Source organism: Phaethon lepturus, unplaced genomic scaffold, assembly GCF_000687285.1.
Source record: "Phaethon lepturus isolate BGI_N335 unplaced genomic scaffold, ASM68728v1 scaffold1392, whole genome shotgun sequence".
Taxonomy (NCBI): domain Eukaryota; kingdom Metazoa; phylum Chordata; class Aves; order Phaethontiformes; family Phaethontidae; genus Phaethon; species Phaethon lepturus.
Window position 1 is genome coordinate 28,147 of NW_010521042.1, and position 14,330 is coordinate 42,476.

The following is a 14,330-nucleotide window of genomic DNA, read 5'->3' on the forward strand; positions in this document are numbered from 1 at the left end:
TGTTAATTCTGTTGATGCATAGTTTCACCCTCTGAGGTGTACCAGTAGTCAAAGCTATTTATGCTTATGGTGGTCCCTGTTGTGAGGACACACACATGGAGAGATGATGAGCAGAGTAAGATGATACTATTTGTATGGACTTTTTCTAAATAGGGCTTCATTTAAAGGGCTTTGAAAGTCAGCTTTTGATTATTTAATCAAGAAAAGTCTATTCTTAGAGGGAAGCTTAACTAGGCTTCAATGATCTCTAAAATTATACACACATGCTTTTGCTTTGTTTTCTGCAGTGAATTGGATTTTTCTCTTTCCTCCTGAAGTATTGGAATCATTAAAATGTAGTATTTGCTATGATTGAACTTACTGTTACAGTATTTTTGCATTTGTAGCAATTCTAGGATTTCTAATAGGATGTTGCCTGAAGAATTTTTACTTGTATATAGGCAAGTAATAAAAATACCTGCTGTGATAAACTATTTACAGAGAAAAGGTTTGCTAACTAGCTTTAATGGTTGGAAGAGAGGGTGAAACAGCTGCCAGGTTTCCAAACTGATTCTTACTTGTGCTGAGGATACTTTCTGGGAGAGTGGAGTCATACTTGCCACCTGTAAAAACTTCATGTTTATAGAATTGGATAGCAATAAGGAGGTTTGCTTTAAACCTGCTAGTTTTATATAGGTATGGAAAGAGTATCTGGTTACAAATAAGTATAATAGAACTATTTGCAAAAACTGTTAGCGAAGTGATGAGGTCATATGGGTAAGCACTCACAACTCTCGATGTTGTAAAACTAAATGGTAAGCTTAATTCTGCTCCCATGTCTGTGTGCATTAATGTGGTGTTGAGTTGATGACACATTTTTCAACTATTATATGCATAGACACTTAGAAAAGCTGTTTAAGGGGATCTACAATTCCCTGAAACAACTGAAAAGCTGTCTGGATAGGAGCAATTTAGGATTCTCAATATTTCCGAGTGAGCATAAGTAAACAAAGTCAAAAGTAAAATTCAGTCCTGTTTTTGCCTGGGCCTACACATGGACACATTATCAATTGGCCATAATTCTATCCTGTTGCATTAAAAAAAACCAAACCAAAACAAAACAACCCACCAAAAAAAACCCCCCACACTTACAGAAGTTACCCAGACATACTAAAAAATATGTATATATCTCACTTTGTTGTTAGAGTTTTAGGCATGTAAAAAATATACTAAGTGAAGAAAACTCTGTTATCAATATTTTAAACAGAAATAAAAACCAGGTGGATTGTAACAGAAAATGTTCATAGTCGTTACTTCTATATGAGTATAATATATCTGGTTGTGTCTCCTCAATCTTTCTCTTTTCTCATTGGGTGGACAATCTCAGTGAGTCAGTTGTGCTTGTTCAAGGGACTTTCACACCTCCCCCTGTGTAGTAACATTGCCCAAACCAAAAAAGTCAGTTGAATAAATATCTGGGATCTCTGTTCGGGGGAGCTTTGAAACTGGGGTGTATTTTAGCACAAAGTTTGAAGTAATTGTTATGGCTATGACCACTGTGCAGAGTCGCCTTAGAAAAGGGAATGCTCCAAAGAGTTTGGCTTGGAAAATGTTGGGAAATAGTCTTTTTATTTAATTTTCCCTTTTGCTAGAATATTATTTACACTTTAAATACATCAAAAATAGGTGAAATAGAAAAATAATTTGCAAATTGTTTGGGTTTTGCTGGTTTTGTTTGGTGTGTTTGTTTTTTTTTTTTTAAGGACTGCTGCAAAATTATATATTTCATTTTGAGTTTGAATAGAGATACTCAAAGTATTCCAAATGAATTTTGAATTGGGTTTCACTAATTGACATTTGTTTAGCTCTTGAATTGCTGTCTGGGCATAGTTGCCTTACACTGCTTCTGCAATGACACTCATAGAGGATGTTTAGTCATTTTTTTAATAATTGAGGAATAGCAAATAATGCAGCTATAATGGTAATATGGAACCAAGTTCTTCATTCAGTTGTGGTAAGCTTTGACTTCCTGAAGTGAAAAGTAACTTTTTTTTAATTATCTTTAAAACATAAAATATAATTTCATTCTAATACTTTACATAAAAAGAGAAAAGATAGGCCTTGTTCCTTGTTTGATAGTAGAACTGTGAGCAGCTTCTCATTCTATTTGTATTTCAAACTATGGTTTCATTGCCTGATTATTGTAGTAATTGTACAGTTTATAGGACATTACACTCAATGTAGGAGTCTTTTTTTTGAAAATCCTCTTTTTATCTGAGTTTTTGCATATGTTCTTAAAATATTTTTCATTTTTCTATTCTTTTGCAGATGGAGACCAAAACAATTTTTAAAACCAGAATTAATGAGGATATTACGGAACTCGGTAGAGGATGCATATAAACGCCTTATATATCCTCTCCTCTGTAGAGAATTCAGGTAAGCCCAGATTGAATGTGTATTTGCATACTACAAATTTCTTAACATATCCCTTCTCTACTTTTTATTGGAATGTCTTTGTTCCTTTTAAAAATATCAGCATGTTTTTAATACTTTGTGCTTACAGAAGAAATGAACTATGTAGTCTTGGTTCTGTAGGTTTAGTTTGTGACCCTATCCAGTTTAGGTTACAGTAGATCTTTCTGTGAAGACCTTTTACATGTTTACATATTTGTTGCCTTTACATTTATCTAACAGTACAGTTTAGATCTATGTTACCATAATAGTTGCATCTTTATCCTTGTATTAGCGTAAACCATTATGTCACTCAATTTTCCTAGCATCTCTTCACATCACAGTAATAGTACTGTCAGTCACATTGTTCTGACTCCTTTTCCTTTATCTGTCTGAAAGAAACCAGCAAAGTAACTGTTGTGGTTGGAAGTGTCCCTCATGTTTGTCATCTACACTTTGTGCTGAATGAATTGGTCAGTGTTAGTCTGGTACCATTTTGTGGGTATTGTGATAGCTCTAGAGTAGTCAGTAAACTTATTTCTGGTGATACTGTAATAATGATGTCATCACACAAAGCGTCACTTATAAGATCTGTAATATTGTTCTAAATTTAAAGGAAATTTAAAACTTAGTATTATCAAAGTAACATGAATTATGTGAACTCCTGTACTACATTTAATCAAAATTATTTAATATGTCAAAAAGTCTACATTCTAGAAGTGTTGTCAAATGGCTAACAGTACTGATGGTGTGATTCTTCCCTTGAATAGAAGAGAAGCTCCCCAAAGCGTAACATGTTTGATTCTGGCAAGGCTTTATGATATGTAACCTAAATTTTAATACTTGTTTTGAGGTAGTTCAAATGAAGTTTATCAAAGAAACCCTGTTTCTTGGACCAGAAATGTTGAAATGACTTGTGTCATAATGACATATGTTGGTTATTCAGTACCTAAAATCAGCAATCGTGTTTTGAAATATAGTTCTTCTGTACTTGCATGGCTGTGGTCTTACATTTCTGTTCAAATTGGAGTTCTTTTCCTGGCGTTTCTTTTCCTGAGCATCATTGGCTGGATGTTCTATGTTCTTCCCCTCTCAAAAGAGTTGTCAGCTAAAGTTTTGAACAGCAGATATCTCTAATGGCTTTTGGGTTTCTTCACTGCACTATGTGATGTTTGCTCATTACTTTGCAGGCAAGATTGCTTTACCCTTTTTGATTGGTGAGCCTGTTTTTTTGCTACTGTGAATTTCACAGATTTTTGAAAGTGCTGGGTTCTCTTTTTTTTTTTTTTTGGTGACTGCCATACATGTAGCTACTTTAGATGAGGCACTGTGTTTATTGTTTGGCCAAAACTATGAACATCTTATGATGGTGAGTCCAACTGTTGGCTTCTGTCACATCAGTGTGAAAGTAATTGTCATTTCTAGCCTTCTCTACAATCAAACTCTCTTAAAATAAAGAAAAAAACCTTACCTTTTAGTGGGGTTTGGTTTTATCATAAATAAACAAACTGGCGTAAGGGTTATTCAAGGCTCTCTTATTGTGTGTTTGCTTTGTGGTTCCTATCACAGGACTGTTGTGGCCTGTGTGTGTTGTGTATAGCACTGAGGGCTGCTGCAGTCGTAGGTTGCTGAAAGTGTTCTGTTCTCTTAAAAAAAAAAAAAAAAAAAAGGCTTCCTTCCCTACTACTTCCTAGATGTAGCTCAGAAGTCATAAATGCAAAGAATGCAAAGCTTGTTGCCTGTTGCTGAGTGGATGTCTGCTTATGTTTTACTCTTTGTGATGATTTTGCATGATTGGTGGTGTCTGGTTAGGAAAAGCTGAAACATCTCCTGTAGAGAAGAATGCAAAGCACCTGCCAGTAGTATTCCTGGTCCGTGACCCTTAACCCTTATCCTTCTTTTATTCTCTTTCCACCCACACCAGAAGATGATTTTTAGGACTCTTGCAAAGGGCTGCTAAAGTATTCAATACATTCTTTTAGCCTTAATATTTCCAATGCACCTCCCACTGTTTTTTTTTTTTCTTTTTATTATCATTAAATTTTGGAACAGAAACTTTCCAAGAGTGTATTGAAATTTCTGGTGCTTCTAGTGATCAGAAGAATGAAACTTGCCAGCAAGACAGTTACCTTATTTATTGTTTAATTTCCTTTCTTCCACTCTGTCAGATACCATAATTTCTTGTATCTGGTATAATAATGTCCAGTGTTGCTTTTGGCTCTTTGAAATATATTTTATTTTGTTGCAGTACTGGGTGTAATGATTCCATCAGGATTTGATGCAAGTCATGTGGCATAGACGTATTTTTTTAATGGATAATCCTTTCCTAATTTTCCATGCGTTCTTGAAGTGAGTGCTTTCCTCTGTCTTCAGGGACACAAACATTTCTCTGTATATCTTGTTTCGCACCTGAAGCTAGTTTGCAGATATTTTTCCACGGAAAGGATTGACTCTCCGACTGTATATGGAATTGGGGAGTTCTAAATCTCAATTTAAAAATTGACTCTTAAACATTGAATATAGGAGCTAGCAGGTCATGATTAGGTTATTTGCTTTTATTACAATATACCTGTTAGTGATATACAGTCTGAGTGCTTCACAGAATTCAAGGGAGGGGCTTGAAATTCTGACTTCATTGATACTTTTTCATAAAGCATCAACTGAAGGGTTTTGTTTTTTACAAAATAATCATTCCTCTTGTGTTCAGAGAGGAGGACTGATATCTGCCTCTGCCTTATACCTCTGCCATATTAATGTGAACTGTCACAAATGGGAAAAACATGAAGCTGGGCATCTTGCCGTTTGGATGAAAAAAGAGAAGGATATTAGATTGTTTGAGGTACCTTGATATTTGTTCAAGGATGAAATGACTATCCCAAACTTGAAATTAAGAGCCAGTACTTGGGACAGTAGATCATGTCATTGACACAAGTGTTGAGTGAGAGGCAGTTAGAGAGAAAAGAGAGGTCTATATTTGAAATTAAAAAATACAGGATATTATGTAATAGAAAGGACATACGTTATGTTCCCCCTATGCACCTGGCACTTACAGTAACGTTTCCTGTTACTGTAAAAGTTTCTGTATATCCATGCCAATTTTAAACGTGATTTCCATAAGGTGCACATAACTAATAGCATGTGTTTAGGGGCAATTTTAATTCCTGCACAAGCCTCCCTTCACAGGTGGACTGATGTGAATTTGCAGTGTGGGAGGACTTGGTCTTGTGGGCAGTAGGGACCCCGTATCTCTCGGATAGATGGAAAGCTGGAACTTGGCCTGTCTCTGAATAAAGCCTCCAGTCCAAGAGCATTCAACTTTCCCTTGTTTACAAGCCACTTTTAAAGTTAATTTCTGTGCATGTGCGGCTGGCTGAATCTCTGTTGTGTGTCTATGTGGAAGATCCATATGGTTGTGAGGCTTAGGTATTTGTTGTCTCTGGTCTCAAGAGGCATCAAAACGTTCTGGTCATTGGGTGGGCTTGAATTCAACCAACACTTCCAGCCCATGTCCCTGGACTCTACCTGCAAGAAGCTTGTTCTGTGGTTTGGGTTATTTTAGCTTAATTTTTTAAGACTAGGGCAAACTGTTGTATTACAACTGAATGACCAGGAAATGAAATGGCAACTGAAGTTCAGTGGAGATGAGCGTAAGATGATGCTTGCAAGGGGAAGTAATTCTCTCTTTATATGGAAAATTGTGAGCTTTCCTGTTTGGTTCTGAGGAAGCCAAATACCCTCCTAGAAGGGACCTCAAGTCTACCCACTTCTGTGATGACCGTTAAATAACACAAGTAGTAGATGAAATTAAGTGCTTCGGGAGTCATGGTGTGTTAGCAATTAATTGGATAGGCCCCTTCCAGTTTCACTCTAGTACCTCTCAGCCTAAATGATCATTCTTTTGTTACTGGGTAGTGGGTTTTCTCCAGAACTGGGAAGTTAATGATGCATTCAATTCATTCTTCAAATGAATTTTGCCTTGCAATTGGGTATCAGCTTTGACAGGCACCTGTTCATTGCTCAAAATTATGAATTGATATTTGAATGTTAGTTGGTATGTGTACATTCTTATAGATGTTTCTATTATACTCTTTATGTTGTTTTACTTTCGTAGAACCGGAATGAGATGATCATATAGCTGATCCTTTTTTAAGAAGTGTAAAGAAGGAAAAAAAAAAGGGGGGGGGCAAAACAAAAAAACACCAACAAAAACTTGATTAGAAGTGTAATGTTTAAAGATAATGGAAACATGATTGGAGAAAGTCTTTACAACTTTGAAACAATTCAGAAGTGCATTTGAAAGGTAATTGAGGAGAAAATGTTTTTTTGCTTTCATGCTTCTAAGATCAAAGTTGACATCTGATGCAGAGAAAGAGTCTGTAATGATGTTTGGGAGAAATCTCCGGCAGTTGCTTCTGACCAACCCTGTGAGGGGCCGTACCTTGATGGGAGTCGATCCGGGCTACAAACATGGCTGCAAGTTGGCAATTATTTCACCAACCAGTAAGTTTCAATTTGAAATATTTTGGAAAGGACTGATAAAAATATATTAATTTAGAGGGAAAGATAGTTTCAAAACCTCCTTTTTTGTCAAATGGGGTTTTTTGTTAGGCTTCTAGTGTTTTCCATGCATCCTGTCATGCAAATGCCTTTCTTCAGGCTTAAGGTTAAGTTTCTGGCACCTGGATTCCAGTGTCTCCTTTGGTGTTATTACTCCTCTCTAAAATAGAATTTAAAATCCCTTCTGCCTTCTTGAATACATGTTCAAATAATTGTGCCTCTCAGTACTCTGCAAAGAGAACACCTGGCATTTTTATTGTTTAACAGAGAATTTGAATTTAAATACTTTCTGTAACTTTGCTTTTTTCATGGGTAGTATCTTGGACATCTGGACATTTTATCAGCAGCCCTTTTGGTTTAGTAATATGTGTGTTAATGTGAGAAGTCAAACATTGTATTTGCAGAACATTTTGGTTCAGTTTTTAAGCAGATACAGAACAGACCCTTTCCAGTTCCTCTTAGTCTGATCTGGGGATACCTACCTCTTCAGGCCCATGAGAAAATGGTTTGTTTTCCTTTTATTTTGTTGCTGCTTTTTGTCTGAGTATATATCCACACAGCGTGGGTGTAAGGAAAGATGTGTTCTTGACACATGCTAAAATGGCAATGAAGATAAAGTAAATGCTTATTAGCTTGCATTGCGCCATAAGCTATCACTACCAGTTAATACAGAGTTCTCTCCAAATGTGATAGATAGGATAATGGCAAGAGCTGGCATAGGAGTTCAAGAGCTCCTGGACTGCAAACCCAGAGACTGCATTCCTAATTTTCATCTCTTTACTGGATCTGTAAAATGTACTAGACCAGAACAATAAATGTTCTGCAGTGAACTGCTGTTTTTCTCTTTGGTAATATAACACACTTTATTTGCCTAATATGACAAAATGCTCGTTATTTGTTATGTGGATATGTCCCCAGGGAACTAGAAAATACAGGAACTCATTTTGCTTTGGCAGCCAAAGCATTTTTTGTCCTCTGCTGACCATACATTTCTTCTAATTGGATATATTATAAAAATAAAAGGTAAAGATGGCTTATTCAAGAAGCTTGTTTTGTGAATCATCAAATTAACTTCAGTAGTTCTGTAGGATATAGCTTTTGGATTCTTTGCCTTTTTTCATCAAATGGCTTTGGCTTTCATTGTTCTAGGTCAGATACTCCATACTGATGTAGTTTACTTGCATTCTGGTCAAGGATTTCGTGAAGCTGAGAAGATAAAGAGACTCCTGCTACAGTACAGGTATGCTCAAGAAACATCCATTTATTACTCTTTCTTACCAAACGTAATTAAAGTTTTCACTATATGAATACTTGCTTTTGGGTGGAATGAGAATAATTCTATTGACTTAACTGGAATTCTTCTTTTAAGTAGTTCAGAACCTATTTTTCTTTTAGTTTATGTTCATGATTTTATAGTATGTATATGTTAGAAGCATATGAAATCAAGCCATGGTTATGGCTGAGGCTGCATGCTATGAATGTATCCCCATAAAGTTCTGTCAATCCATTAATTTTTAGGAATAGAAATTAACTTTCAGCTGAGGAATAAGTTTAGCCTCTCTCTTCCTACCTCCCCACAACCCCCAAACCACTTACTGATCTCTCCCTGTTCCAAAAGCTACATTTAGGTTTTGGAAGAGTTTTATTAAGCAAAGAAAATCCTGCTCAGATAGATCTCCAGATGGACTTGCAAATAGGGGCAGCATGATTAATGGGTTATTGTATCCAACTGTTTTGGGATCCCCTGTGGACAGACATCTGGTCCACTCAGTCAGCTGCTGAACTGCCACAGCATACAGTCCAGTTTGTCTTTAAGCATTACACTGGCTTTAAACAAGGTGATTTGATGGCTGACTGGCTGTGGTGGGAGCAGTCAGAGTCAATGACCTTGCAAGCTGTTGCAAACTATGATGTTCCCATTAAGAAATTAAGATTCTGATTGCCTGGGCTTCTGCCCTTTTTTGTGACTCATAACATCATAACAAATGAGGGAAATTCGACGTGAAAGGGTTTGTAGACTGTAAATAACATTACATTTCTCTTACGAATATGAAGTATCATTTTTGTTTTTTCTGCAGATACTACTACTGCTCAGTTCTATTACAAATGAGTGAAAATTTTGACTCATCTCTTGAACTGTCACATTGAAAACCTGTTAAACACAATGTGATACTACTAGGAATATGTTCTCATTAAATCCAGGCCTTGTGTTATATAAAATAAGATTTATTGGTCATTGTTGTGCATTGAATGCTATGTGCTATGTATGAAAAAGTCTAAAAGAATAATTAATTGTTCATGTTTGTATCCTGTGCGAAGTTGTAGCACTGTTGTGATTGGCAATGGCACGGCCTGCAGAGAAACAGAAGCTTACTTTGCTGACTTAATTATGAAGAAATATTTTGTACCACTGGATGTTGTTTACTGGTAAGATCACTTTGCTTGCTGTGATACTCATCTGCTCAGCACATTTTAACAGGTAGTTTTAAAAGTAATTTTTTTGCAGTGTTTCTTTGTATTGCCTTATCTGTCTTTTTTGAGTCAAGCTTGACCCGTCCTTCTAGCCAAAGGAAAACGGCTGTAGCTCTTTGGAGCATGAAAGTAGTTCTCCTGAGTCAGTAAGAGAGACTCACTGAAGCACTTTGTCTTCTCTTCCTGAGGTTCACTCCGTTGCTATTATCATCGCAACAAAGTGTGTGAGAATAGCAACCCAAACAGCAGAGGACCTGTGTTTGTAATTGTGTGTTTATTTCTTGATAAATGAGGCTTAAATGCAAATGATAAAGCTTGTGTTGTCTGACTATGGTATGGAATGCTTGCTAATCCTATGGGTATTACGTGGTCTGGCAATAAATATTTTGTTAATACCTAGCAGAAAGTAGTGAAGGTATTCATCCTCTTTAAACTTCAAACTTTATCCATTACTTTTGTTGAATTCCAACTGAAATATTCTGCTGTTGGTTTGGATAGAAACTGTACTATAATGCTTTCTTTTTTCCCTGTGCAGAACTGTTCTTTTTCTTTTTTTTTTAATTCACATCTTTAGTTTTTTTGGAGCATTTTTGGTGATTTACTGTGAATTATCTCTTGTGCTGAAGTTTAACAGCAGTATTTACTTTTCACTGTCTTAACATACTTTGTTATCTAAATTTTTGAAACATTTACGGCCTTTCTCTGTTCAAACTACTATATACATTTAATTTCTGATTTTAATTGTTTGCAAAGGAAGCAGGCTGTTCAAGCTTCTGAAAAATAAATGCAGTTGTTTAACCTGCAAGATTAATTCCTGGAAGGGAAAATTAGCATAATCAAAACAATTTTTGCTTTCAGTATATATTTATATTGTTAATGGTTTTCTTGTGCTGTGCTCATATATTAAGAGCTAGTCCTTACTTCAGCATTCGTATGCAGAACACTGAGATACTGCGTATTAAAATAAAAATTAGAAGAAGGTTATTTTGGTTTTGTACTGCATGCTGTAGGTGACATAGTTGACGCTATTGAACTTTGTGGACTGCTGTTTGTGTGTGCACTTATGTGTGTGGGTTTACAAATAAGCTGGACTTGCAGTCCCTGTGTCTCTCTTCACATTTTGGCAGTCTTGACTGGGTTTCTTTCTTGAAGGCTGGGGTTCCCATGTTGCTCTTTCTCCTAAACTAGTTTTATATGCATCTCATTGCATTATCCAGTGCTGGGTTTTCCTAGCCATGCTGCTGAATCCTGCAAGGTAGCTACTCTGTTTGCTTTCTAGCTCCAGAAAACTTTCTCCTTAATCTCCATGGTATTTTTTAGTAACAGAAAGGAGTGATGAGTCCAGACATCTACCCCCACACTTATCATAATGCAGTGAAATGCCTGGAATTTATGTCAGTCTGAGTTCAAAAATGTGATACTTGCTAAATGAGGAGCAATTAGTACAGAAGTATCATTTGAGCAAGAGGTGACAGTAGGCATACATTGTGAACTGCTATACCTCTTGAGGGGAACTATGAAAGATGACTGGGAAGAATGTGCTCTGCTGAGCCTCTTCTTATAAATAAAAGAAGTCCCCCAGAGCATGTGCTGTCAGATGACAAAAAAACTTTTTTTTGTTTCCATGTGCAGAGTTTTACCTTGATTATGTTATTTTCTCATGATAGGGGAAAATACGTGGGCTTTGTTTATACATAAGCTGAATACAGACCCCTAATCAGATCTGTGGAAACCCATGGTGTGCTTTTGGATCAAGTGGTCTTTATAAATTGTTGTTCACAATTAAAATCTATAAGAAACAATATCAGTAATGTTGGAACAGTTAACTTTTAAAGAAGATGTGCTCCAGCAGGTTGCATTTGTAACTAAAAAAAAAAGGATTTACAAATGCATTTAGTGTTTGAACTGCAGAAAAAACAAAAACCAGCCCAAACTCAAACTAAACCAAAAGCAACCAGAACAGAACAAAAACTCTCCAGCACTTAAACTGTAACAGAATGAGTAAGTTGCATCCAACGTGATACCATTTCCCAAGTGTTCAGCATCTTGCAGCGATGCACTGAGCTGCACAAAGGTGGAAATCCTTTCCCAGCGGAGCAGAACTCAGTTCATTGCTGTGTGCAAGTTTCAGAGATTTGCCAATTGTATTTGCATTTACAATGACTTTCCTTAAAGGAGTCCAAATGTGAAGTGGCTTGGCAGATGAGGCTGGATTGTTTTATAGTGCTTTAAAACCAAAATCCCAATCAGCTTCTTAAGCTGTCATTCAGAAAGGTGGCTGATAGAGAGGTACTACAGACTTTGGCTTCCTTTGCAAATAAAGCTTGTAATATGATACTACTTACATTTTTTGTTAGAAATGGAGAATAGGATCTGAAATCATTGTAAAAAAATAAAAACTTGTTCATACTTTAACGTCCAGTTCATAATATGGAACTTGGATCATGCATTTCCAGGGAAATGAGACAATAATAGTCTGTAATTTTACAAAGAAGGTGTGTGCAGTTGATGCGTGCACAAATAATCTGGACAGGTATGCGCTCAAATGAAGCTTAATGATAATAATAAGATGAACACTTAATTGATTGCATGAATGTACAATACATGCTGAAATATGCTGAAGCAGTCTCTCTACTACTAAAGTTCTGTACAATAATTTCAGAGTTGTGCATGAAGTCAGGGTCTGACTCTTAGCGAACTTTTAACTGCAGACTTAAATGAGAACACTGCTTTACCTTTTTTTTAGTTGTGTGGCAAGAATCAAACTAACCGATTCTCACTTGAAAATATTTCAGTTGTATCAGTATCAGAAGAGACTAGTGACATTATTTCCTTCATTTCAGTTTCTTTCAAAAACATTACAATGTTTGACTGCTTTGTCTTTTTTAGTGCGAATAAAGATATGAAAAGCAAACAATTAAAATAACCAATCCTCAGCAATGGCAGGTACAAACTATGTATAGTTTTACTGAAGTTTTCCAAAAAGAAGACAAATCAGTAAAGATAGTAGGAAATGAGGCATATGGCACGATTTTTTTGTGTCCTGTTAAACCCTGTTTGGATTCAGTTTGACAGTTTTTTTTATTTAAAGCAAATATTTTTCACTATTTTTGTAACCAACATGCTTTCAGATAGCTACATCCAACCTAAATAACTGCAGGACTTCTTTTTTTTTTTTTTTTTAAGAGTAGTTTCCCTTTTAGAGCATGTTTATTGACTTAGATTAGGACTGGACTAGAGCCCAGAGACAGTCATATCTAGTCCTCAGGTTTTTTGTTACAAATCAGTTTTTGTTACAGGGTTCAATAAATATTCTTGATTATTTATGTTAGTTCTATTGTGAGTTCTTGCCAAAGATACATTGTATTATAACTAAAACAGATGTTCTGTTTTAGACAAGTGTATTTGTTTTAACAGGACCAGAAATGTAAATGAAACAACAGTGTGTTCAGCATTAACATGGCACATGATGAACTTTTAGGATTTCATTGGCCTTTTTGGATTAAATTAAAATCTTGGAAAAAATATTTCAAGAATTTTGTTCCATATTTCAATCACTGCAACTGTTTTTCTTTTCATTGCTGTCGGTTGTAAGCATCTCGGAAACGAAAGCTATCTGAATGACAGGTGAACTATGCTAGAGAAGGACTATATGAACAGCTAAGTTGTTGTATTTGTAAAAATGAACCCACAATTTTTCTTTCAGCCTCAGTGTCACAATACAAACGTTCTTATGGGCCTGACTTTCTTATGTGCTTGTTACATTAATTTACACTCAGAATAAAGTGTTTCAGCTCATATTTAAAAGGAAGTTTGATGGGTATTATGAATTGTTTCCAACAAGCAGTAAAGAATGCAGCCAGGCAAATGTATTTTTTTGTTGTTGTTTTTTAGGTGTCTTGGCATTTAATATCGGTTATACTTGGTTTTAAACTGGATACAAAATCCTTTTCTGCAACTTTCTTCAAAATCTTTTCTTGCTCTTGAGGCTTTATAAGCAATGTAATTAATAATTTACTGCTGCTTAAGTTCAAACACTTCTGTACTGTGACAAATAGGGGAAAGTCTGTAATGTCTTGTAAAGTTCTCATTGGGTTTTCTTTCATGTTTTAAGTTGTCTGCTTTAGAATACTTAGAAATGTTCTGCTAAGGTAGAATAGGACTGTTTAATACCTTTTGAAGTTGGACCTTGGTGGCAAGAAATTGATTTGGAAATGTTTGTTCTACAGGACTTCAGGTCCGTTTGTATTTTATAGGTGTCTGCACAAGCTTTAAATATCCTTTTCAATTTAAATGTGTGTTTTATGTTGTTGAATATCTACATTATACTCTCTCAGCTTTAACAAATGCCACTTTCAAGTTCCATGCCTCTACATTTCTAATGTTACACTAGCTTAATTCCCATTACTTTTCTGCTTCATAGCACTCGCAGTTTGAAAGGGACCTAACATTCGGGTTCACATTATGATAATTAGGTTTCAAAGCAGTGTGGGGGGATTAAGATGTCTGAAGTCTAGTTGCCGAATAAAGTTCAGAACTACTTGTAAAACTTGTTTGAGTGGTTAACAGAAGTGGTTTTATTTATTCAGTGCTCATGCAGCATTAATCCGTATTTCATCAGGTACCCACAGTGCTGTAACTCTAGATATGACCTTGGGACTTAATTTACCCCATCTCAGTTTTCCTTATTAATGTGCCATGAAAGAGGTACATGAAAGATAGCCAACATCAAAGCACCTTTTCAAATAAAGTGGTTGATACGAATCCTCTGGTATTTAACACTGTCTGTCAAATGTTTCAGCTGGTTTGCATCCTTTTACAAGCTATTGCTTGCTGCATTAATGCAGTTGTTTCAAGTCTGTTGAGAGTAC

The 14,330-nt window shown here is 35.8% G+C and overlaps 1 protein-coding gene across 1 annotated transcript in view; it reads left to right on the plus strand.

Moving 5' to 3' along the window:
- The window catches only part of SRBD1 (S1 RNA binding domain 1), a 124,134-nt gene that overhangs the window by 20,890 nt on the left and 88,914 nt on the right, over positions 1-14,330 (plus strand). Inside the window, exons 10-13 of the mRNA XM_010297579.1 lie at positions 2,308-2,415; positions 6,773-6,930; positions 8,137-8,227; positions 9,307-9,414. Of these exons, the coding sequence (XP_010295881.1) occupies positions 2,308-2,415; positions 6,773-6,930; positions 8,137-8,227; positions 9,307-9,414 (465 nt within the window). The remainder of the gene's footprint in view (positions 1-2,307; positions 2,416-6,772; positions 6,931-8,136; positions 8,228-9,306; positions 9,415-14,330) is intronic.